At 40.5% G+C, this 20,453-nt stretch overlaps 1 protein-coding gene and 1 long non-coding RNA gene across 3 annotated transcripts in view; one reads left to right on the top strand and one right to left on the bottom strand.

Annotated features, from left to right (window-relative positions):
- Nucleotides 1–2,722: 2,722 nt before the first annotated feature.
- On the bottom strand, nt 2,723–5,701 carry LOC111608699. The gene is made up of 3 exons (XR_002752809.1): nt 5,000–5,701; nt 4,825–4,895; nt 2,723–2,897 (listed from the first exon to the last, which is right to left on the bottom strand). It is a non-coding gene; the product is annotated as an uncharacterized LOC111608699 (long non-coding RNA).
- Nucleotides 5,702–11,618: 5,917 nt separating this feature from the next.
- LOC102228928 (protein kinase C beta type-like) overlaps nt 11,619–20,453 on the top strand; it is a 98,752-nt gene continuing 89,917 nt past the window's right edge. Inside the window, exons 1-2 of one of the 2 annotated variants that reach the window (XM_023334694.1) lie at nt 11,619–12,195; nt 12,634–12,665. In XM_023334694.1, the coding sequence (XP_023190462.1) occupies nt 12,032–12,195; nt 12,634–12,665 (196 nt within the window). In that variant the 5' untranslated portion in view covers nt 11,619–12,031. The remainder of the gene's footprint in view (nt 12,196–12,633; nt 12,666–20,453) is intronic. The other variant, XM_023334693.1, reaches the window with a different exon arrangement.

Genomic DNA, 20,453 nt, shown 5'->3' with positions numbered 1-20,453 from the left:
ACTGTAAAAGGAAATGGGCCCGATGTTCTTTTTTTTTTCATCCCAACGCCATTAGAAAGAAAACATCATCACGGTTCTATAAATGGTGACAAATACAGAAATCTCATTTCAGTTTTAGGCACAATTGGTTCGGACCTGGACCGGATCAGAGTCCAATCCTTTTTTCAGATGTCAGACCAGTTCATGATCCCAACCCGACCAGAAGCTGTCGCATGTGTGGAAACCTTTGACTGTTCTGATCTGGAGCCTTAGATTTGGTCCAGATCTCAGTGCTGGAGGTTTTATCTGCATACAAACACAGAGATGTCAGTCACAGATTGTCAGAGTTGTGTGCAGCTTGTGTAAATGTCTGGCGGGACCAGCTGGGCAGGGCTGTAAAGTGGGGGGAGGGGGGCAATGGTCCCCTGGGCCCCCCTGTTCCGGTGCCTATGCACCCGGTGAGATCAGAACTTTACTTTTCTTTTTTGGGATTTTTGGTGGTACCACTGTTTTTTCTCTTCCTTTTGGGGTTTTTGACATTTTGGATTTTTCATTTTGGATTAAAATGGAGAAATGCTTCCAGGACTTTGTTTTGGTTTTTGAGGATATGGGACTCCTTTGCGGACATTATTCTGACTAAAAAAGAACGGGAATTTTTGAACATTTAATTATTTAGGGTTTTTTTCTTTTTGCTGACATAAACTGAGTGATTTAAATCTTACCTATAATTATTTTTGAGGGATTTTTGGTTACTGATTATTTTTCAGAATAACTATTACTATTTCTCAGTATTGCGTTTTTTTTTGAATAAATCACTGTTGCTAAAAATCAACAAATTTCATATTGAGTGGTTGGATATTTATTTTCTTATCAAACTAAACGGTGTAACATATTTTACCTGATTCCTGTGACAGATCCCCCTTCAGTATATTGTGAGTTCTGCTTTAAATCAAGCTGAATTTTACAAGTTTATTATAGGAGCCCCTTCTCAGCAAAAAGGTTTAATAGAGGAGCGATGTTATGATGACTTCCTTAAAGGTGGAGTTTCAGGAAGAGCAGGAGTTTAAAGAGACAGAAGCCTCATTTCAAGGCATTAAATTATGAAATCAATTTTCTTTTATATATATATATATATATAGCATTTTTATAAATACTGAAGGAGTCATAGTTAAACAAATAATACGGCAATTAAAAAAAAGTCACCTTTTCCTTCCACTTTACAAGTATGCATTATCTGTGATGCCCTATCACATCTGATCCCAGCTAAGTAAACTGAAGTTAGTGGCTTTAGCGTACAAAATGTGGAAAATTGAAAGTATAACAATTGTTTTTCATGAATTGCTATCCTGGACTGGATATATGTTTTAAATATGTGCTGTATGTGAAGTGCTGTATTTAAGTGCATTAGATAGATAGATAGATAGATAGATAGATAGATAGATAGATAGATAGATAGATAGATAGATAGATAGATAGATAGATAGATAGATAGATAGATAGATAGATAGATAGATAGATAGATAGATAGATAGATAGATAGATAGATAGATAGATAGATAGATAGATAGATAGATAGATAGATAGATAGATAGATAGACAGATAGATAGATAGCATTTATTGTCATTGAACAGAATTCAATGAAATTTCCATTGCAGCTCCCGTGCAAAAGGTCAAATATATACAGTAAAAATAAGCAAACACACAATAATAATAATAACAATATATACAACTAAATTAACTAAAGGCACTCAACCACACCAAAGAAGTAGCAGCAGGTCCAATTATGGCAAAGTACAGATGAAGTGACAGTGCAAAGTGCAGAACAATATGGCTGTGTGGGGGTGGGGGATATGTATGTGTAACTGCGAGGTTATGATATGTGTGGGAGGGGGGGGCGGCAGGGAGTAATGGCTCTGACGGCTGTGGGGAAGAAACTGTTTCTCAGTCTATTTGTTGTAGTCCGTATATTCCTGTACCGCTTGCCTGATGGCAGCGGCACAAACAGTCTGTGGCCTGGGTGGCTGGAATCCATGGCTATGGATCCAGCTCTCTTCTTGACCCGGTCTGTGTAAATGGAGTCCAGGTCTGGGAGGGGGCATCCCACAATGCCTTGTGCTGTTCTCACCACCCGTGTCAGTTGTTTCCTCTCCAGTGCTGTGCAGCTACCATACCACACAGTCATGTTGAGGCAGAGGATGCTCTCGATCATCGCCCTGTAAAAGTTCACGAGCAGCCGTGAGGAAAGTCCAGCCCGTCTCAGTTTCCTGAGGAAGAAGAGCCTTTGTTGTGCTTTCTTCACCAGGTGGGAGGTGTTTGTGTTCCAGGAGAGGTCAGATGTGATGTGGAGGCCCAGGAACTTGATGTTGTCCACACGTTCCACCACTTCTCCATCTATGAGAAGGGGAGTGTGATCCGTCTTCCTGGGCCTTCTGTAGTCCACAATGACCTCCTTGGTCTTCCCTGTGTTCAGCACCAAGTTGTTGGCTGAACACCACTGAGTGAGCTGCAGAATCTCCTCTCTGTAGTGGGTCTCGTTGTTGTCTGAAATGAGACCCACTACTGTTGTGTCGTCCGCGTACTTCACGACTGTGTTGGTGGGGTGGATGGCCACGCAGTCGTGTGTAAACAGGGTGAAGAGAGCTGGGCTGAGCACACAGCCCTGCGGCGTGCCTGTGTTGAGGACCAGTGGGGACGATGTTGAGCCACTTATTCTCACCACCTGAGGCCTGTTGGTGAGGAAGTCTCTGATCCAGTGGCACAGTGAAGTGGGCAGCCCCACCTCGAGTAGCTTCAGCACCAGCTTGTCTGGGATGACGGTATGTATGTTTCTGCGGCCCTGCAGCGTGTAGCTATTGCAGTATTTCCTCCAACCGGTCAGCTGCACAGATGAGGGTCCTTCGATGCCAAACAGCTGCTTCTGAAACACATAAAAAAATTTTCCTCTCAGAACAACAACAGATATCAATCCCAAGTTAAAAGCATTAAAAGAAAAAAAAACTGTAAGCCACAGCAATTAAAGAAGTATGGTAACATGATCACTTCCTGAACAAAATAAAACATGATTACCGTCAAGCAAAGCAGTTACAGTCAAACTGAATGTGAAAGCAACAGATGGATGAAGAATTTGTCTGTGTTGACACTGAATGTGACTATGAAGAAAAGGTTCTGGTTGGTTCTCCTCTGCCTGTCTGTCATTAAATCAAACGTGTCCAAGAAAAGACTTGAGTTTGTTTAGTAGCTGTTCTGTTTCTGAGCTAATGAAGCTCTGAGTTAACAGGACAGACGGTCAGTCAGGAAATCTATGGCCAGGAATGACCAACAAGGTTTCATGTGTTGTTCTGATGACTGGTCACCTCTGTGAGTCTGAGGCCCAATTTATATGCTCCAATATTTTATTAGTCAAAAGTTTTTCTGTCAAATTTTCTAATTTATTTATGCAAAAATCCTGAAAATTACTACATTTTAAATATTGCATTTTTAAAGCCGATGCTGTCTATTCAGCACCTTGCAAAGGTAACGTTTTAAACTGATTTACAAATACAAATCTGAAAAGTGTGGCTTACATTTATATCCAGCCCCTCTGACTAAGCTCTACCAGTTTTCCTGTTTCTGCTCAAGAACTGCTTTCCCACAGCATCATGCTGCCACCACTAGTTCATGTTTTAGTTAGGTCTGGACTTTATGTGTTAAAATAGGCCGAGCCCTGCATGCAACAGCAGCTTCAGTAAGCCTCCAGCAAACACAATCTGGTGACTTTAAAGAAGATGAAGAGCATCATGCAGCTGACAGTCATTCATCTTCTTTATATAAAGTTATTTTGTATTAACATTCCCTCACTCAGGGTTGGGTGTTCTTTTAATCTGCCTGATTAAAATGTTGGCCTACATACTATCCTGAGGGATGATCATGCAAGCATTTGTAAATAATTTCTTCTGCCCTCTAGTGGCAATCCATGTTTTACTGTTGCTTAATTTGTAGTTATGTTACAGTTCTGTAATTTCTTTATGGCAAATTACTTAGAAGCCTGGATATTTCCTCCTCTTGTCATGTTACAGCCTCAAACTTCAATGTATTTTCTCACACAAGGTTGTACAAAGCTATGGAATGGAAAGAAATGTTTACATAGTTTGTATATTCTTTCCACAAATAAAAATCTGAAATCTGTGGCATGTGTGATCCTCCTTAAAATAGAAATGTCATCTTAAAGATTTTTTGGTTATGTCTTTATGTAAAAACTGGGGCTTTGGCCATTCTTCTTCTAGTTCAGTCTGACTACATAGAGAGTATAATCTGTGAAAAGCTATCCTAAAGTTTGGCCACAATTTTTATTAACTGGATTAAGGTCTGGACTTCGACTGGACCATTGTAACATATGGCTACACTTTGATCTAAACCATTCCGATGTAGTTAATCCTCCCATTAACTCTGGAAATCATCTTCACAGCATGATGCTGCCACCATTTTCTCACAGTTTAGATGGCATGTTCAAGTTTGTGGTTGTCACATTTTTTCCACTTTCGGGGAGGGAGGGGAGGGGGCAATCAGACTACGTAGAAATAATAATATTACTCAAAGTATTAGCTAGTGAACCCCAATGCCCGCCGGGCCTGAGTCAGACAGGACGCTTCTGATGCTGTCCGGGTTCAGTAGTTCAACGTGTCCCATGTCCTGCGAAGGACTCTGCTGTCTTATTTTCTTCTTGACGATCCAGTTTGCTGTATGACTGATTACGGATCAGGTATACTGACCATCCTGCTCCCTCTGTGTGTGGAGAGTCTTGCAGCACCGGCTCCTGGTGTTTTCCATCATTATAAGACAAACGGCATATATTTCTGGGATCTTACCTTCACCTCTGTGATGAGATGACCGAAGCTGGTGAGGGGGATCCGGGTTTTCACAGGAGATGTTGGCATTTCTGCACACAGTTTAAACAACAACCTAAAACATGAGTTTCCTCTTTTATACACGCGCTCTGTTGAATGATAATTAAATAAAGTGAACATTTAAAGCGATACCTACCGGAGACTGTAAGTTACTAAATACCATTTAACCGTGTGTTTATTGTTTTCCGACTTCGCTGACGACAATCGCCTCCGGACCAATCCCGTGCCTCTATAAGAACAGCTGACCAATAAGCTACGACCTGGTAGGCGGGTCTTTGAGGGAGTAATACAAACTGTGAAATGACTGCTGTTCTTAAAAGTAACCACAAGAGGACGCAAAATTCCGACATATCTAAACTAGTGCCTCATGTTGCTCTCAGGGCAGCAACAATCTTTTTCTTGTCTTTTTTTTAATTCTTTTTTTTTCTACCACCGATCCCTCCACTGAATGTACCTTTTGACATAACTGTGAGAAAACTAGGTGACATAATGCTACTATACAGCTGAACGAATCCAAGCAAGTCACTATAGCCTACTATTCAAAAGGAAGCCCCATAAATGAATACTGTATTTTCCGGACTATAGAGTGTACCTCACAATACGCCGCACCTACAAAGTTAAAAAAAAAAAAAAAAACCTGGAAACGTACATATATAAACCGCACCAGGCTATATGCCGCTGGTATCTCTGCTGCTATTTAACTTAATAAATCTGCTATTAAGGACGCGGCACTGGGTCTCCAACGCTGAACCATGGATTAGTTCATGCCGAGCTTCGATCTGTACTGCCAGATCGATATCCCTCAACTTAAAAGCTGCATCATATGAACTTCTTCGTGTGGTTTCCATGATGAGGGGGAATGAGTTTGAAAACATGTCTCACTCCTGCCTGCTGCTAGCATGTGCTTGTTCTAAATGAAAATCAGCACTTTTTTCTTTGATTTCCAATTCTGACTTCCAACGATTCACTTCCTGCTAAAGAGCCCCCTGGTGGTTGAAGAGAAATCCACAGAAAAGCTGCACCGGGCTATAAGCCTCATGGTTCAAAGCTTGGAGACAAAGTAGCGGCTAATAGACTGGAAAAAATACGGTATCTATGCATTTGTTTCTTATGTGTGTGTGTGTGTGGGGGGGGGGGGGGGGGGGGGGGGGGGGGTGCGCGTTTGCTGTGTGTGTCTACAAAGTTTTTAGGGAAGAACCATAACTGAAATTATTTTTGAAAACATATAATAAAACTGGGAAATTCTGCAATTAGGACGTCAAGATTGGAAGAAGAGGAAAAAAACGGAGTATTGAAGAACTCCATAAACTGAAACCACCAATGAAGTCTGGAAAACCTTTGCTCAGCAATTTGACATCCTCTTTCTGTTTGATGACACTTCCCCATCATTTTGAAACAATGGTTTTCAAAGAGAAATGTATGTCCATTACTGCTGAACACAAGCTGTTCAGCAGTTTGAATCAATCATCTGAACACGATGGGTTCATTCTGGACAGGTCATCAGTTCATTGCAGAGCAACACAGAGACAGACAGGACAAACAACCACACACAGACACACACAGACACAGGCAGACACACTCACACCTACGGGGAATTTTAGAGAGACCAATTAACCTAACAGTCATGGTTTTGGTCTGTTTCACAGTGTCATTCTCTTATTTTTGTTCATTTTCAGAAGTATTCACACTCTTCACATTTTCACGGTTTGTCAAGTTACAACTGAAACGTTGAGGTGTATTTTGGGAATATGTTTTTCTAGATCTACACAAAATAGTGTGACTGCAAATTTGACCTTCATGGACGTGTTACAGGAAGACAGCTATTGTTGAAAAACCCTCTGCAGTTTCCCACAAACCGTGTAAGAGACACAGCAAACAAGTAGAAGAAGAAACTCAGATTAGACCACACAATAGAAGTTTTGGCCTGCGCAATACAAACCACTACAAATTTAAAACACTTTCCAAAAAGGCCAGATTAACGCTTGATCAAGACCACTTTAAAATATTACAAATGAATTAGAGATGATTTAATATGCAAATTAAATATTAGGTGTCACACACGGTGCAAATTCAAGGAATTTCAGTTTTCCTCTAATAGTATAGTGTTTCTATAAAGTCAGAGTCTTTTTAAAAGCACACAGTCACTGAATTAATTAGTGAGTGTTTGGATCACCAAGTAAAACACTTTGCACATGATTACTTACATAACATCTCATATAAATTTAAAATAGACTCTTCACTGAACCCTGCTGCTCTGAGCTGAGGAACACCTCTTTGAGCCCCACTCTCACATACAACCTGTAAAATCACAGCTTCAAATCCTCAAGAGGCAGCGGTTTCCTTCATTCACACACAACCTCCCACACACAGCATGGCTGCTGAAGAGAGATTCAAGGCTCAGATCAATTTCTAATTTTGAGTGCAATCAAATGGGATATCCCATTACCCACATTCACATTAGATCACTGAGTCTTTTGATAGATCCAAAAGATTACTTTGATGAAAATGTCCAATAAAACTGATCTTTATCAAAATGCACAGGACAGTGCTACACTGTCTAGCACATGCACTGGTATCTCTACTAAAGATGTGAAGAAAGTCTTAAAATAACTTCATCTTTTACTGCAGGAACATGAGCTCACACAGAGCCAAACCTAACAAAAATCCAACCTTTAATTTGAACACATTTATTCAGATGGAGAAATATTTATATCTTAGGATATAATTTTATTATAAACTCACAGGTGGCAGTTATATACTGTATACCTGAAATCTCCATTGCCAATATGACAGTTTTCCTGCTAAAAAAAAGTAACTTAAAACTTCAAAGTTTTAAGTTACTTTGAAGCTCTAAAACAACATAGTCAATTTGAGAAAGAAAAGCATAAATAAACAAACGCTCCGCTATATTTAGTTGTTAGGAACTGTGATGGGTGTAGATAAGTGTGGCAGCATGAATTTTGCAAAAAATAATTATTTCTTAAAATGAAAATTATATCCATTTCTAAATAAATGCTGTTTTATTCCCGACAGAATAAATGAACTCAAATTAAAAGTGAGGTTTCTCTAAAAAAAAAAAAAATTAAATAAAACAAATGTGTGCCACTGTAGTGGAACAAAACTGATGATTTCCTTTAAAGGCTTTTCACATATCTCTACAAAAAAGTGCAAATAGCTGTTTAGGGCACCACTAATGTTCATGAAACAAGAAAAATAAAGAGGATAACTTTCTCAGTCACTATTCAAAATAGGTTACAAATATTATGTAACTCTAAGCACTGAACAGTTTTCTACCTCTTCTAATGTAGAGCCATAAACCATTTTAAATAACTGTAGATAGCTATGGGAACACTTTTTTCAGTCTCCTTAGAAAAGGATAAAAAATGAATTGTTTTAACCACTGTATGATGACTGTGGTATCTAATTAACTCAAACAAAGGCCACAGATGTTTAATTGGAACACCACTTCAACTGCTTTACTCCCAGGATTTAAGAATCACAGGAAAATGAAGATTAGCTTCAGAAATGACTTATCTTCTCAAGTAAAGTCTCCAACTAATAACAGTTACCAGTGGGAGGTTCGCTTTGAGATACAGCTGGTAGAAAAAGTCTACACATCCCAGTTCAAATGACCTTTCTTATACCTTTAATGTGACATTGATTCTGTACAATTCTGAAAAACAAGCAAATGTGGAACAGGAATGTTATTTTTCTTTTTTAATTATAAAAACAAACTGCAACAACCTAGTTGGATAAATATGCACAGTCTAACACTTATCTTCTCATTCAATTTCCACATTGTCTTGTCAGCAGTCTATCAGCATTCTAAATCTTGGCTCAGAAATGTTTGTCCACTCTACTTTCCCAAGATTCTTCAAATCTCTCAGACTGTGACATGTCTTTTTCACAGCCCTCTTCATGTGAGTGCATGAAGTGCTCTAAAATTTTCTGGTAGACCACAAAACAGACTTTGATTTGATAAAACACAGTGGACCAACACCAGCAGTGATGACCATAAGTTAACACTGACTAAGGGAGCTTCACACTGGACCTCAGCTTGAATTCTGTGTCTCTCCAGACTCTGGTATGTTGATTTCCAAAAGGCAAAATTGAGTTTAATCTAAAAAGAAGACTTTGGACCACTGAGCAACAGTCTAGTATTTATTCTACTCAGCTCAAGTAAGCAGCTTCTTCTTGTTATCGGCACCGATGGCGGTGGCAACCAGAGGACCTGCTGGAATACACTAGAGGTGATGTCAGGCTGAGCAGGGCTTGGTTGTCCTTGGAGACTCTTAAAGTAGCTGACAGATATCGGGTGGCTGAGGTTGAGGAAGCGAAGACCATCACATGCTTCTTCAGTGTTTCATGAAGAAGCATGAAAGTTGGAGAGACAGACTGGGAGAGTGGTCCCCATTTTTAACATTGAGAACTAGTGAATGTTCCAGATATCAAGTGATACCACTTCTCACCATTCCTGGCAAGGTTACTCTGGAGTGTTGGACTGGTTGGACCGGAACAGTGGACCACATCTCTATCCACGCAGAGTTATCCTGCAAGAGATCCTTCCTGCTCATATCAATTACGAAAACATTAATTTTTACTATGAGATAAATAAAGTGGGTTTTTAATGTTGTTGTTTTTTTTTCAAAAGTTTTGTCAGCTCTAGTGGCCTTTATTGGACAGTTGTCAGACAGGAAAGCAGGTTGTGACAGAGGGAGAAGACATGCGGCATATGTCGTCAGGCCTACCACTTGTCATTGCTCCTGTTTGTGGTGTTCACGGACAGGATCCCAAGGTGTAGTAAAGGAGAGGAGGGTGTGTGGTTTGGGAATCTCAAGACCTCTTTTTGTGTCCTTCCTTTTCAGATATGACGTATTCTGTGGGTTCTATCGATTTCTCAGACCATTACATCCAGTATGTGCTGTAGTGCTCCGCTGCTATGCATAAAGCAGCTGGGATGAGAGTCAGCTTGTCTAAGTCTGAGGTCATAGTTCTTGACCAACAAAAGGTGTGCTACTCGCAATGAGCAAGTGGTCAGTTTCCGTCTCAAACAGAGGAGATTAGGTATCTTGGTTTCTTGTTTGTGAGTAATGTAAGATTGAATGGGAGAAGGATAGATAGATTGGAGCATTGTTTGCAGTAATACAAGTGCTTCTCTTGTCTCTTGAAGAAAGAGCCGAGCCAAAAAAGTAACGTTCTTCATTTACTGGTCTGTCTTCATTTTGATCCTCACCTATGACCAGGAGACATGGATCATGACAGAAATACAAGTGGCCGAAATGAGCTTCTTTCGCAGGGTGACTGGATTTAGCTGTAAAGATAGGGTAAACTGTTCCATCATTCTTTGGGAAGCTCAAAAAAAGGCCACTGCTTCTATGCATCAAAAGGAGTAAGTTGAGGTGGTTTGGGTTTCTGATCAAGAAGCTTGCAGGGTGCCTCCCTGGGGGAGACTCAGAACTTGCTGGAAGGACAATGTATGCCTGGAAATGCCTTGGGATCCCTCAGAATGACCTGGAGGAGAAGAATGTCTGGGGTTCCATCAAGGACCTGTTGCTCTTGCGACCCAATTTCAGATATTGAAAGACATTGGATGGATGGAGTCTAAAAACAATGCTGTGTAGTTATGACCCTTTGTGGCTTACCCTTCTTTAGAAAAGCATCTCTACTTCAACACACCTGAGTCAAATCATCAGGTCATTAGCAGGACTGACCAAATTTGACATCATGCTGAGGAGGTAAATCAGCCATTTGTGTGTTGGACCAGGAACACATTTAAAAGTTGCAGGACTCTGGCCCTTAATGGCTGGAAATGAAAACCCCTAGGAAAGCAATAAGATAACATTTTTGTACTTAAAACCTTTTAATTTGGCTTATATGCTCTTCTTAATTAGGAGAAAACGAAATTTTGGGTTTCCATTAGCTGCATGCAAACAGTGCAGCAAGAAAGTACTGTTACTCACAAAATAACATAGCTAAATACAGACTCTGCACAGAATGCTGTATTCCTACTTGCAATTGGAAAGTTGAGTGAAAGGAAAAAGTGTGTTAGAAAACATCCCACTCAAATGTTTCTATTGGCCTTCTGCAATTTTTTGTAAGTCTGAATATTAGGCTTTTGTTTTTTGAAGTTTATCAGTTTTATTCATTATAGCTAGATAAAACTGATAAACTTCATCTATTGACTAAACTCAAAGCCAGCCCAAGGCAAAGTGAACTAAACAGCTGCTTAGGGCCCCCAGGCTTCCAGAGTTCCTGGCCATAAGAGCTTGAATTTTAACATCTATATATTGAGAATGAAAATATTATCAATAGTTTCAGCACCAATTAACACTTAAATCTAAAATTGAAAGTAATTGGCTTACTTTGTAAAAGAGTAAGAATAATCTTCACAGTGTGTCTTTGTGTTTGAGCTTGATATTGTTCATAAATACATGTCAGCCAGCGTCAGGCCTCATGTTCTTAAACATGCCACGCTGTATAATGAATCTGTGTATTTCACTTATGGGGTTGCTGAGATGAATGCAGTGGTGAATGACATTCTGATTTACTGAGACTCATCTGTATACTTCAGTCAGTGTCAGATTATTTATTGGGTGTGAATCTGAAAAAAACATTGTCCAGTATTTCAGTACAAAATGTTCCCAGGTAAGAGCGGCTATTTGAGCCTGTGTGGCCCCTGCAGGCAAACTGCTTCTCTGCTGAGGGACAAGTCCATCCTGGAGGGGATGTGTGTGCCTTCTGGAATCCACTCTGTACTGTGACAATATGCGGAGCTCGAGGTTCAACTTGTGTTGCTATAGTGTAGACAGTGCTCTGCGCGCGCATGTGTGTGTATCTGTGGCAGCTCGAGCGACCAGCGCGGCAGGTTGTTTGCGACGGAGATACAGAGCTGCAAGCAGCGACACTTTGAGAACAGGGAAGCAGAGTCGCCGGAAGCAGCAGCAGCAGACGCGAGGTGGCCGCAGACAGCAAAAATCACCGGCAGCACAAGCGACAGACACCGAGGCGGCCAGCGGGGAGGAGAGACGGACGAGGTGGATGAGGAGGAGGAGGAGGAGGAGGAGGTACCTGCACCCAGACTCGTTTTGCCCCGCCGCCTCCGTCACGTCTCCCTCCCTGTCGTCGCTCTCCTCACCCCTCGTACCTCTCGGACCGCTTCCTCGTTAAAATGGCTGACCCCAACAGCGACGGTGAGGTGCCGGAGAGCGCGCGCGGTTTCGCCCGCCAGGGAGCCCTCCGCCAGAAGAACGTGCACGAGGTGAAGAACCACAAGTTCATCGCGCGCTTCTTCAAGCAGCCGACCTTCTGCAGCCACTGCACGGACTTCATCTGGTGAGTGTGTGAGCGCGCGCTGCGAACCGAAAGGACACAGGTGATTCACTTGCTGCTGCCGCCGTCGTCGCTGCGGAAGGTCTGACCGGCCTCTCTGTACACCAACGCCGCAGTGCTTGTCTGTCACCATAAAACACGGCGATGCGCCATTCAATGCGACAGCACCGCGGGCCTTCTACATAGGGGCAGATGCGCTGCCTGCAGCCATACAGCACGCATGGCTGCTCGGCTTTCCTATTTTACTGCATCCCCCCCTCCGCCTCCACTTACACCAACCTCTGAAACTGGTGGAGGAATGCTGCTGGTTGCATGGGGCCCCGTCGCTGTTGCTGCTGCTTCTCAGTGTGCTGATTAATGTTTGCGGCTGGATATCTTTATATGTAGGGTATCTCTGTCAGCGAATTCCTCAAATTTCTCATCCCTGTTCTCTGTCCACAGGGGCTTTGGGAAGCAGGGATTCCAGTGCCAAGGTAGGGGCTCATTCACAATCCATACATGTCTGCTGTGGGTGTGTGGACTGATGTTTGCTGTCCAGGGGTGCATGGCATGTACGGTTAAATTACTTTTTTTATTTGAGGATTTGACAATGATCGATGAAAAATAAACTGATATGTGATCACATACACTGAATTGATTGTTTTTGGGTATCAAATTGAGACGGAAGGGGTGAAAAGGGCAATTTTTGGATGGAAAATAGAATGTAAGCTCGCCTGAGTCAGTGGAACAATAAATGTCCAGTTCTGTACCATTATTTGCCTCTATATGGCTTTGTGTGTGAGTGAGTGTGAACTGATCTTAATATCCAGCATCACCTCCAGAAAGTGTTTAAAGGGATGACAAACCTGTTCTGCTGTGGCACACCTTAAACCAAAAGACAACAACATTTCTGGAGCTTACATGGAGAAACAGCTTCTTTAATAGATAAATGTTGCTTTAAATTAATGTAAATAGAAAGATTAGCAAACTTCAAGAATGGCATGTCTAAACAAAGAAGTTAATGTGAGAGCAGTAAAGAAATCTTCAAGAGATCACAGTGTGCTGCTCCATTCCATTTTCGAGGAAGGATTCCTAAAGACAATCAGCAGCTTGATTCTCTCAAACTTTTCTGATCATTTTGTTGTTTTACCAGTTGCTAAACTGAGTTTGAATCTAGCTGAGATTGATCTACAATGTGTGTGTCTGAATCTGCAAAGTGCATTTAGATATGGCTTTGTTTTGAATGGGTACTTTATAAATAAGTTGATTGATTTAAAGAGGAATTAGTTGAAACATTAAGAGCTAGAGCATGACATTCTGGGTAATTTATGTCCCTCAGTTTACATTAAAACCTGTGAAAGTTGTGACCCAAAAATAGCAAAAACAAAATGCTAAATTTCAGGCATATTTTCAATGTATCAAAATAAAACCTTCAACAAATGATCTTTGATTAATATCCTGCCTTCATTCCAGGCGCTCTTAAAAACTCATGGCTTATTAGATCTAATCCACACATTAATAAATGGCACAAGCTTACATGTCTACAGTCAATTCTTCATCTACGTTTTCTGCATTGTGAAAGTTATCTGGAAAGAGTTGTTTTAATAATTTTTGTGACAATGACGTGTTTTTGTGTTTGTTGCTAAAATTAAAATTGCGATCAATATATCCTTATTGCACAATACTTTTGTCATTAACATGGCAGGGAGAATTCTGCTTTGGAAAAAACATTATGTTTTCACTTTCATACTAGAATTCAAGAATTCAGATTCAAATTATTTCCAATATTTGTTGGAAGCCAAACCTTTTGCATAAAATCTGCTTGTTACTGGATGATCAATAATGTCTAAACAATTTGTGATTTTGGTCAGTTAAGAGTACAAAATGGATTTTTATATGTCAAATTAGAGAATAAAGAGAGAGAGTTTTTAAAATGCTTTTGTTTACCTTCTTCACATTCAGAAGTTTCATTAATATTTGGTAGAGTTGCCTTTTAAATTTTTGACTTGTGTCGGACAAGCTTCTCACAATAGTTTGCTTGAATTTCAGCCCAGTCTGCCCAACTAAACCAGTGTAATTAAATCAAGCTTTCTGACTCACACACACCTGGTTGGCTCTTCCAACAAACTTCCCATTAGACTGAGATCAGGACTTTGTGATGGCAACTCCAAACCAAAGGCTTTGAAGTCCACAAGGCTCTTTAAACTGTAACTAATTTGGCAGTATGATTAGGGTCACTGTCCATTTGAAAGACCCAGTGGTGCCCAAACTGTAACTGTTTGCTTAACATGATGATGTTCAGGGTTTTTCCCCAGAAAACTTGCTGAGCCCAGCGGTCAGGGCGCTGAGGAGGTCCATCATGTTTTGTAATAAAAGATGTTAAGTAGACAGGAAATGTAAAAATATTACTGAGTAATTATATGTTACGGAAAACATCGACACTGGAATGCTACTTAAACTCACAACTAGTCTTAAAAACAACAAATCAAAAAATACAATTAAAATGAATATGAATTATTTGCACTTTTGTTTAATCCAAATTAAGACAGTGGCTTGATAAGGCCCCCAAAGGGCTATCCATCCATCCATCCATCCATCCATCCATCCATCCATCCATCCATCCATCCATCCATCCATCCATCCATCCATCCATCCATCCATTTTCTGTACATCCTTGTCCCTAGTGGGGTCAGGAGAGGCGCTGGTGCCTATCTCCAGCGAACGTTTCGGGCGAGAGGTGGGGTCACCCTGTACAGGTCACAGTCTGTTGCAGGGCATCCAGGGGCCCAATAAATGCTAATATTTTAACACCGACTACAGATTCATAAATATAACATTTATTTGTTGAGATGATCAATGCTACTAAATTTGATTTAATGGTTTCAGCATACATTAATTAAAATATTTTAAATTTTTAACATTTAAATGTAAGATTTTATGGAGCTGGCAGGTTTATTTTGTAAAAGTTCAAAGCTCAATATTCATAGTTCATAGTTTTGTTACCATAGCAACAATCTGATGCTGTGAGTTTAATGTTTGAGTTTGAGGTGCTTTTTCACAAATACAAATTAGTAAACTGCAATTATAACTTATTGCTTTTTAGGTTGACCAATTAAACTACTCCCTTCTCCAAAATTTCACTAAATCTAACACAGAAACTGTTAGAGGTGCTGATGGTTTTAGCAGCAAGACGGGCCCCTAAGTCAAATTCTGCTGGAAGCCTCATACAACCTTGGACCGGCCCTGCATGATGGGGCCGGTTAGAGATGCGCAACAAACGGGAGAATTAATTTAATTCTGCTATTGTGGCTTTAGTAGCTCTTCCATTTCGTGTCTGGTAAGATACTAAATATTATAAGATGTAATATTCCTGTCTAATAAGCATCACAGAAACTGTTTTGGTTGCTGGAATTTATTGGAGGAGATTTTCAGATCTCCGTGCGGCTGTGGGCATTAATTCTGACTGACTAAGTAGAAAAAGCATTTGGTATGGTTCAATGCATTGTGTAACCGGAAAAATAATACTAGAAACGATATAAAACCAGTGTGATGCGTGACTGCGAGGTGAGCGCGAAAGCTTCTCACCGAGCTGAACCTGCATAATGAGGTTAGCGCTGGTTCATTAGCCACTAATGCTCCGGCCAACCGGGAACACAGACATGAACTTCATCAGCGCAGACAGAGCCGGGCGCTGGGCATCGTGTTGAGATGGAAATACCCCACATAATTCTTTATTCACAAATATAAATCATTCTCATCGCTCGCTCAACCCTCACCTCTGAAAGCGCCACTATAAGTTATTCCTGCTTTTCACATAGAGCTGCACAACCAGAGCTAACGCGGCGGGTTTTAAACTCTTACCTTGACGTATAGTTTTCCAAAGAAACATAATTCCTCACAGGGGGTTGATGTGTCCAGTTTGAGTGAAAGGAGGCGTGCGCGATTCAAGCTGAGTTAAACTTCAGAGATCAAGCAGCGGCAGCGCGGGAGGCAACACTCAGAGGTGCCAGCTGTGTGATTGGTCCACGCTCCCGGCTTTAAATGCATAAACTAAAAAGCTATCTTTTAGCAATAAATTTGCTCTGCCAGTGAAACGCTCAGAGCAAGAAAGACGTTTGCAATCCGGCTTAAAAAGAAAAAAAGAAAAAAATTAATTATTATTTTCCTTAAAAAACAAAAACAAGCAACGCATTGCCTGGCAGGGGGGCTAGTAAAGCATGGCGGGCCACCAGGCCTATAATACACTGGGGGAAACCCTGAGCTGTTCCTTCCTCATGATGTCGTCTGACATGTGAAGTGCACCAGTCCCTCTTGAAGCAACACAGCCCAAGCATGATTCTTCCACTCCTGTACTTCACAGTTAGGATATTGTTTTCTGATATGCAATCTGTCCCTTTCCTCTTCAAAAGTAGAATATAAAAATACTCTTTGTTGTCCTACAGTGGGGGAATTCAGGTGTCATAGCAGCAAGTTAAGGTCTGCAGGAGCATGCCCATTAACCCAAAGGTAAAAAATAAGAACAAGAGGCTGTACAGGAAGGACAAATTACCAACATAACAATGCTCATAATGCCCAAACAGTTATATTTTTAGATTTATGAAACACAGATCTCTCAACATTAGATTTTGTTCCTGAGTTATTGCAAACAGTAATGTGTTGCTGTTGGACTAATTGATTCTTCATAACTGAGTGGCAATTTGGGTCATGTTGGTACAGGACTTTCATTGTGGAAAATGAAAGTTATTACCAGCTGTTATTGTTTCAGGGTATACACTGTGTATGGAAATATGTAGTTTTAACTGCAAGTGCCTAAAAACATTAATTAAAATACTTCTTGGTTCATGTAAATAAATCTAATCACAAAATTTAACAGCAACCTTCAGCCATGTTGCAAACAGGATCAGAAAATAATGTACATAATAAATGACATCCTGAATTACCTCTTTGCAGGGCAATTAAGGCTGTTTGTATTCTATTCCATTCTGGGTCATCCAAATTTCTTGAAACTCCAACCTGAACTGGTTAACACAGCTAATGGCCACTGACCTGCTGGTAGTAGCATACTGAGTATAAATGTCACAATGAGCAATAAATCAATTAATCACATGGTAATTTCCATTATCATGACAGTTTTTGTTGTTTCATTGTTTGTACCAAAGACTGGATGACAAAAGTCTTCAAGTCTGATGCTGTGGTCTCAGTTAGCCCGGCTATTTAAAGAACAGCTTTGTTTAGAAGCTAATGTTTTCATTCTGTCTGTTTTGTTTATTTATTTTGCATATTTAAAATGTCTTCCAGATCCAGTGTTAAATGGTTGTTGAAAGTTTATTGATCTTTGAGAGAGTGTACTTGACAATGGTCTCACATTATTGTTTATCACAGTAACCTTTGTGACAATTTATAATCCAGCAAAATTTGTTATTGCAACAGGCCTAACTAAGCATTTCTGTCTGTGAAAGTTGTAGGAAGACCTGGAAATTTGTATGGGTGGCTGTGGCCCATCAGCCCTTTTTTTGTGGTTGCACCACTTCTGCTGTTTGCTCTGGGTGTGTGTAATGCATGTCTGCACACTGTCAGTGACCTGTTGGCTCTCTCATTGAGGGCATCATTGTTTTGGCAGGCAGGTGTCAAACCTAAGGCAGGCTCTCGCCAATGTTGCTAAATGACAGGAAGAGGCTGAAGGGATACGGAGTGAAATGTAAGAGTAGAAGAGGAGAGGGAGCAGGCGGTGAAAGCTGAGATGTCTGAAGAGATCATGCGAGGGAGACACAGCAGAAAGTTAGATTTCTCGACAGATGCATCTCGACTGGAGTTGTGAAATGGTGGGCCTGTGTGTGTGTGGGTGGGCGGCTGCTCATTACAGTCATTGGTGAGTGGGTGGGTGGGTGTCTAGACATGGACGGCTGCACAAAATGGTTTTATAAAACATGCCCTTACAACATATAGTAGCATCCCTTCGCTTCTGTACTGCTGCGAAAGTTGTTCTGCTCCCAGTATCACTTCCTCTTCCTCACTGGTACATCAAACACCCACCTGAACTCATCTGACCCTGGTCATGTGACCAGCTGCGTGAGGTTCAGGAAGAAGGCAACCACAGTTTCCGTATTAGCCTCCCTGGTTTGGAAGAGTTGTGTAAATCTGTGTTTTTAAGAGAAAAACTGAAGTAACTTCATTTCCTGAAGCTGCAGACTGATTTCTGTTTGACAGTCCTGGTGATGCTGCTGCAGGAAATGAAGTTGTGGGTAGAGAAAGCGTAACACTTCATGTGTGCACACAGGTTGTGGTGAGTTGCCCTGAGTTGATAGCACATGTGCGTACACACACAGTGAGGTAGCTCAGGTTTCCCGGTTTGTTTCCATCTGATACCTGAAAACAGAAAACTCCTCTTCATGTTGAAAAGTTTTTGCACAAAAAACATGAGGATTTTTTTTCTGTTGTGTGTGACTTAAACTCCTGACTAAAGTTCAGAGAAAAGATATAACCTTATCAGTTATGCATGCAGCCCAGGAAACTTCTATACATTCCTCCACAGCATGCACAGTATCAGTCAAGTCTGTTTAGTTGTTAATGTCTGCAGGACAGCTGTCCAATCAGTACTCTTCCATCCTAATTGTGTGGGCTATAATCATTGATATGTATGGATTGTTTGCATTCGAGAAAAATTATATATTTGACATAAGTATGGTGTAGAAATAAGAGTTTTAATTTTCAAATTAGTGATACCAGAGAAAGCTGTCGTCTTATTTGTCACAATAACTACTTTTGCACCCTAAGCTACATGAAATTTAGATGTGCACATGTATCGACAAGTTGGAAGCAGCAGGGATGATGAGCAAACACACTGTTACAAGTGGCTCCTTCAACTGGAGTTAGTGCTCTGTCAAGAATGTGAAAATTTCCTTCAGGGTAATTTATTAAATGATTATTTCTGTGTGAGGTCATTTTGGCTAGAATTCCAAAAGGTTCAACTAGAGAGTGAGAACCACTTTGACGGATGGATGTTGCAGGAAATGATGTCGCATGCACCAACAGACACGCACTTGCTTGCTTGGAAACCTCAGCTGAGTCGGTCACATGGTCATACATTGACACAGATTAATCTTTTTAATCTCAGGCATGCTCATCTGAGGCCCAACATTTAAAGAGACTCTTACGTAGTTCTATGTTTTTGTTTAATAACCAAAGAGAGGACCTTTAAATCAAAGCATTAATGCATTATTAGTTTTAAAACAATTTTTATTTTTAGCAGTGCAGATTCTGAATTGGAGCACAAATGATGTGGGCACATAAACTATGCATTTACCTGTTTTGCACAGTAAAAAGGCACAGAAATAAAAACATCTCAGTCAGTTAGAATATCAGCTAATTTTTTCTTTTTAATAATAAAAAAGTGAAACTAATATATTCTTTACAATCAGTGATCTATTCACATCTTTGCATCTACTCAGTTTGATGACCATGACTTATAGATGATAAAACCCACAATTTAGTTTCTCAGAAAAGTAGAATATTATGTCAGATGAATAGGTCTTTTTTAACATGGAAGTGTCAGCCTTGAGGTACTACAATAGCAGGAGGCTGTGGTTCTGCAGGCGTGGTTGTCTGTCATCTACTTCAAATCTACTTCATGCTGTTCGGTAGCATGGGCAGGTGCCAAGTCCTGCTGGAAAAAGAAAACTAGCATCTCCATAAATTCAGTGATCAAAGAGAACATATGATGTGCTCTGAAGTTTCCTGGTAAAGGCCTACGCTGACTTGGACACAAGGAGTCAACACAGGCACATAACATGACTCCCTAAATCATTACTAGCTGTGGAAACTTCTGCCTGGAACTCAAACAACTTTAGCTTAGGGACCCTTATTTTCTGTTGGTTTTTACATCTTTTTCTACTGAATCCTTTCCTTCTACTCAACTTTCCATTAGCATGCTGTGTTGCTTGGTACACATAATCATGAGTACCGTATTTTACGCACTATAAGGCGCACCACATTATAAGGTGCACCTTCAATGAATGGCCTATTTTAAAACTTTTTTCATATATAAGGCGCATAGAATAGACTCTACAGTAGAGGCTGGGGTTACATTATGCATCCATTAGATGGAACTGTGCTAAAAGGAATGTCAACAAAATAGTCAGATAGGTCAGTCAAACTTTATTAATAGATTACAAACCAGCGTTCTGACAACTTCGTTCATTCCTAAAATGAATAAACAGCTGTTTTATTATTTTCCCCGAGGTAAAGTAAGTGACGTGGTATTTTCGTGACAGTTTATCTTTTAA

This window comes from Xiphophorus maculatus, chromosome 5, assembly GCF_002775205.1.
Source record: "Xiphophorus maculatus strain JP 163 A chromosome 5, X_maculatus-5.0-male, whole genome shotgun sequence".
Classification (NCBI taxonomy): Eukaryota; Metazoa; Chordata; class Actinopteri; order Cyprinodontiformes; family Poeciliidae; genus Xiphophorus; species Xiphophorus maculatus.
This window is presented reverse-complemented; position numbering and strand designations above follow the sequence as displayed.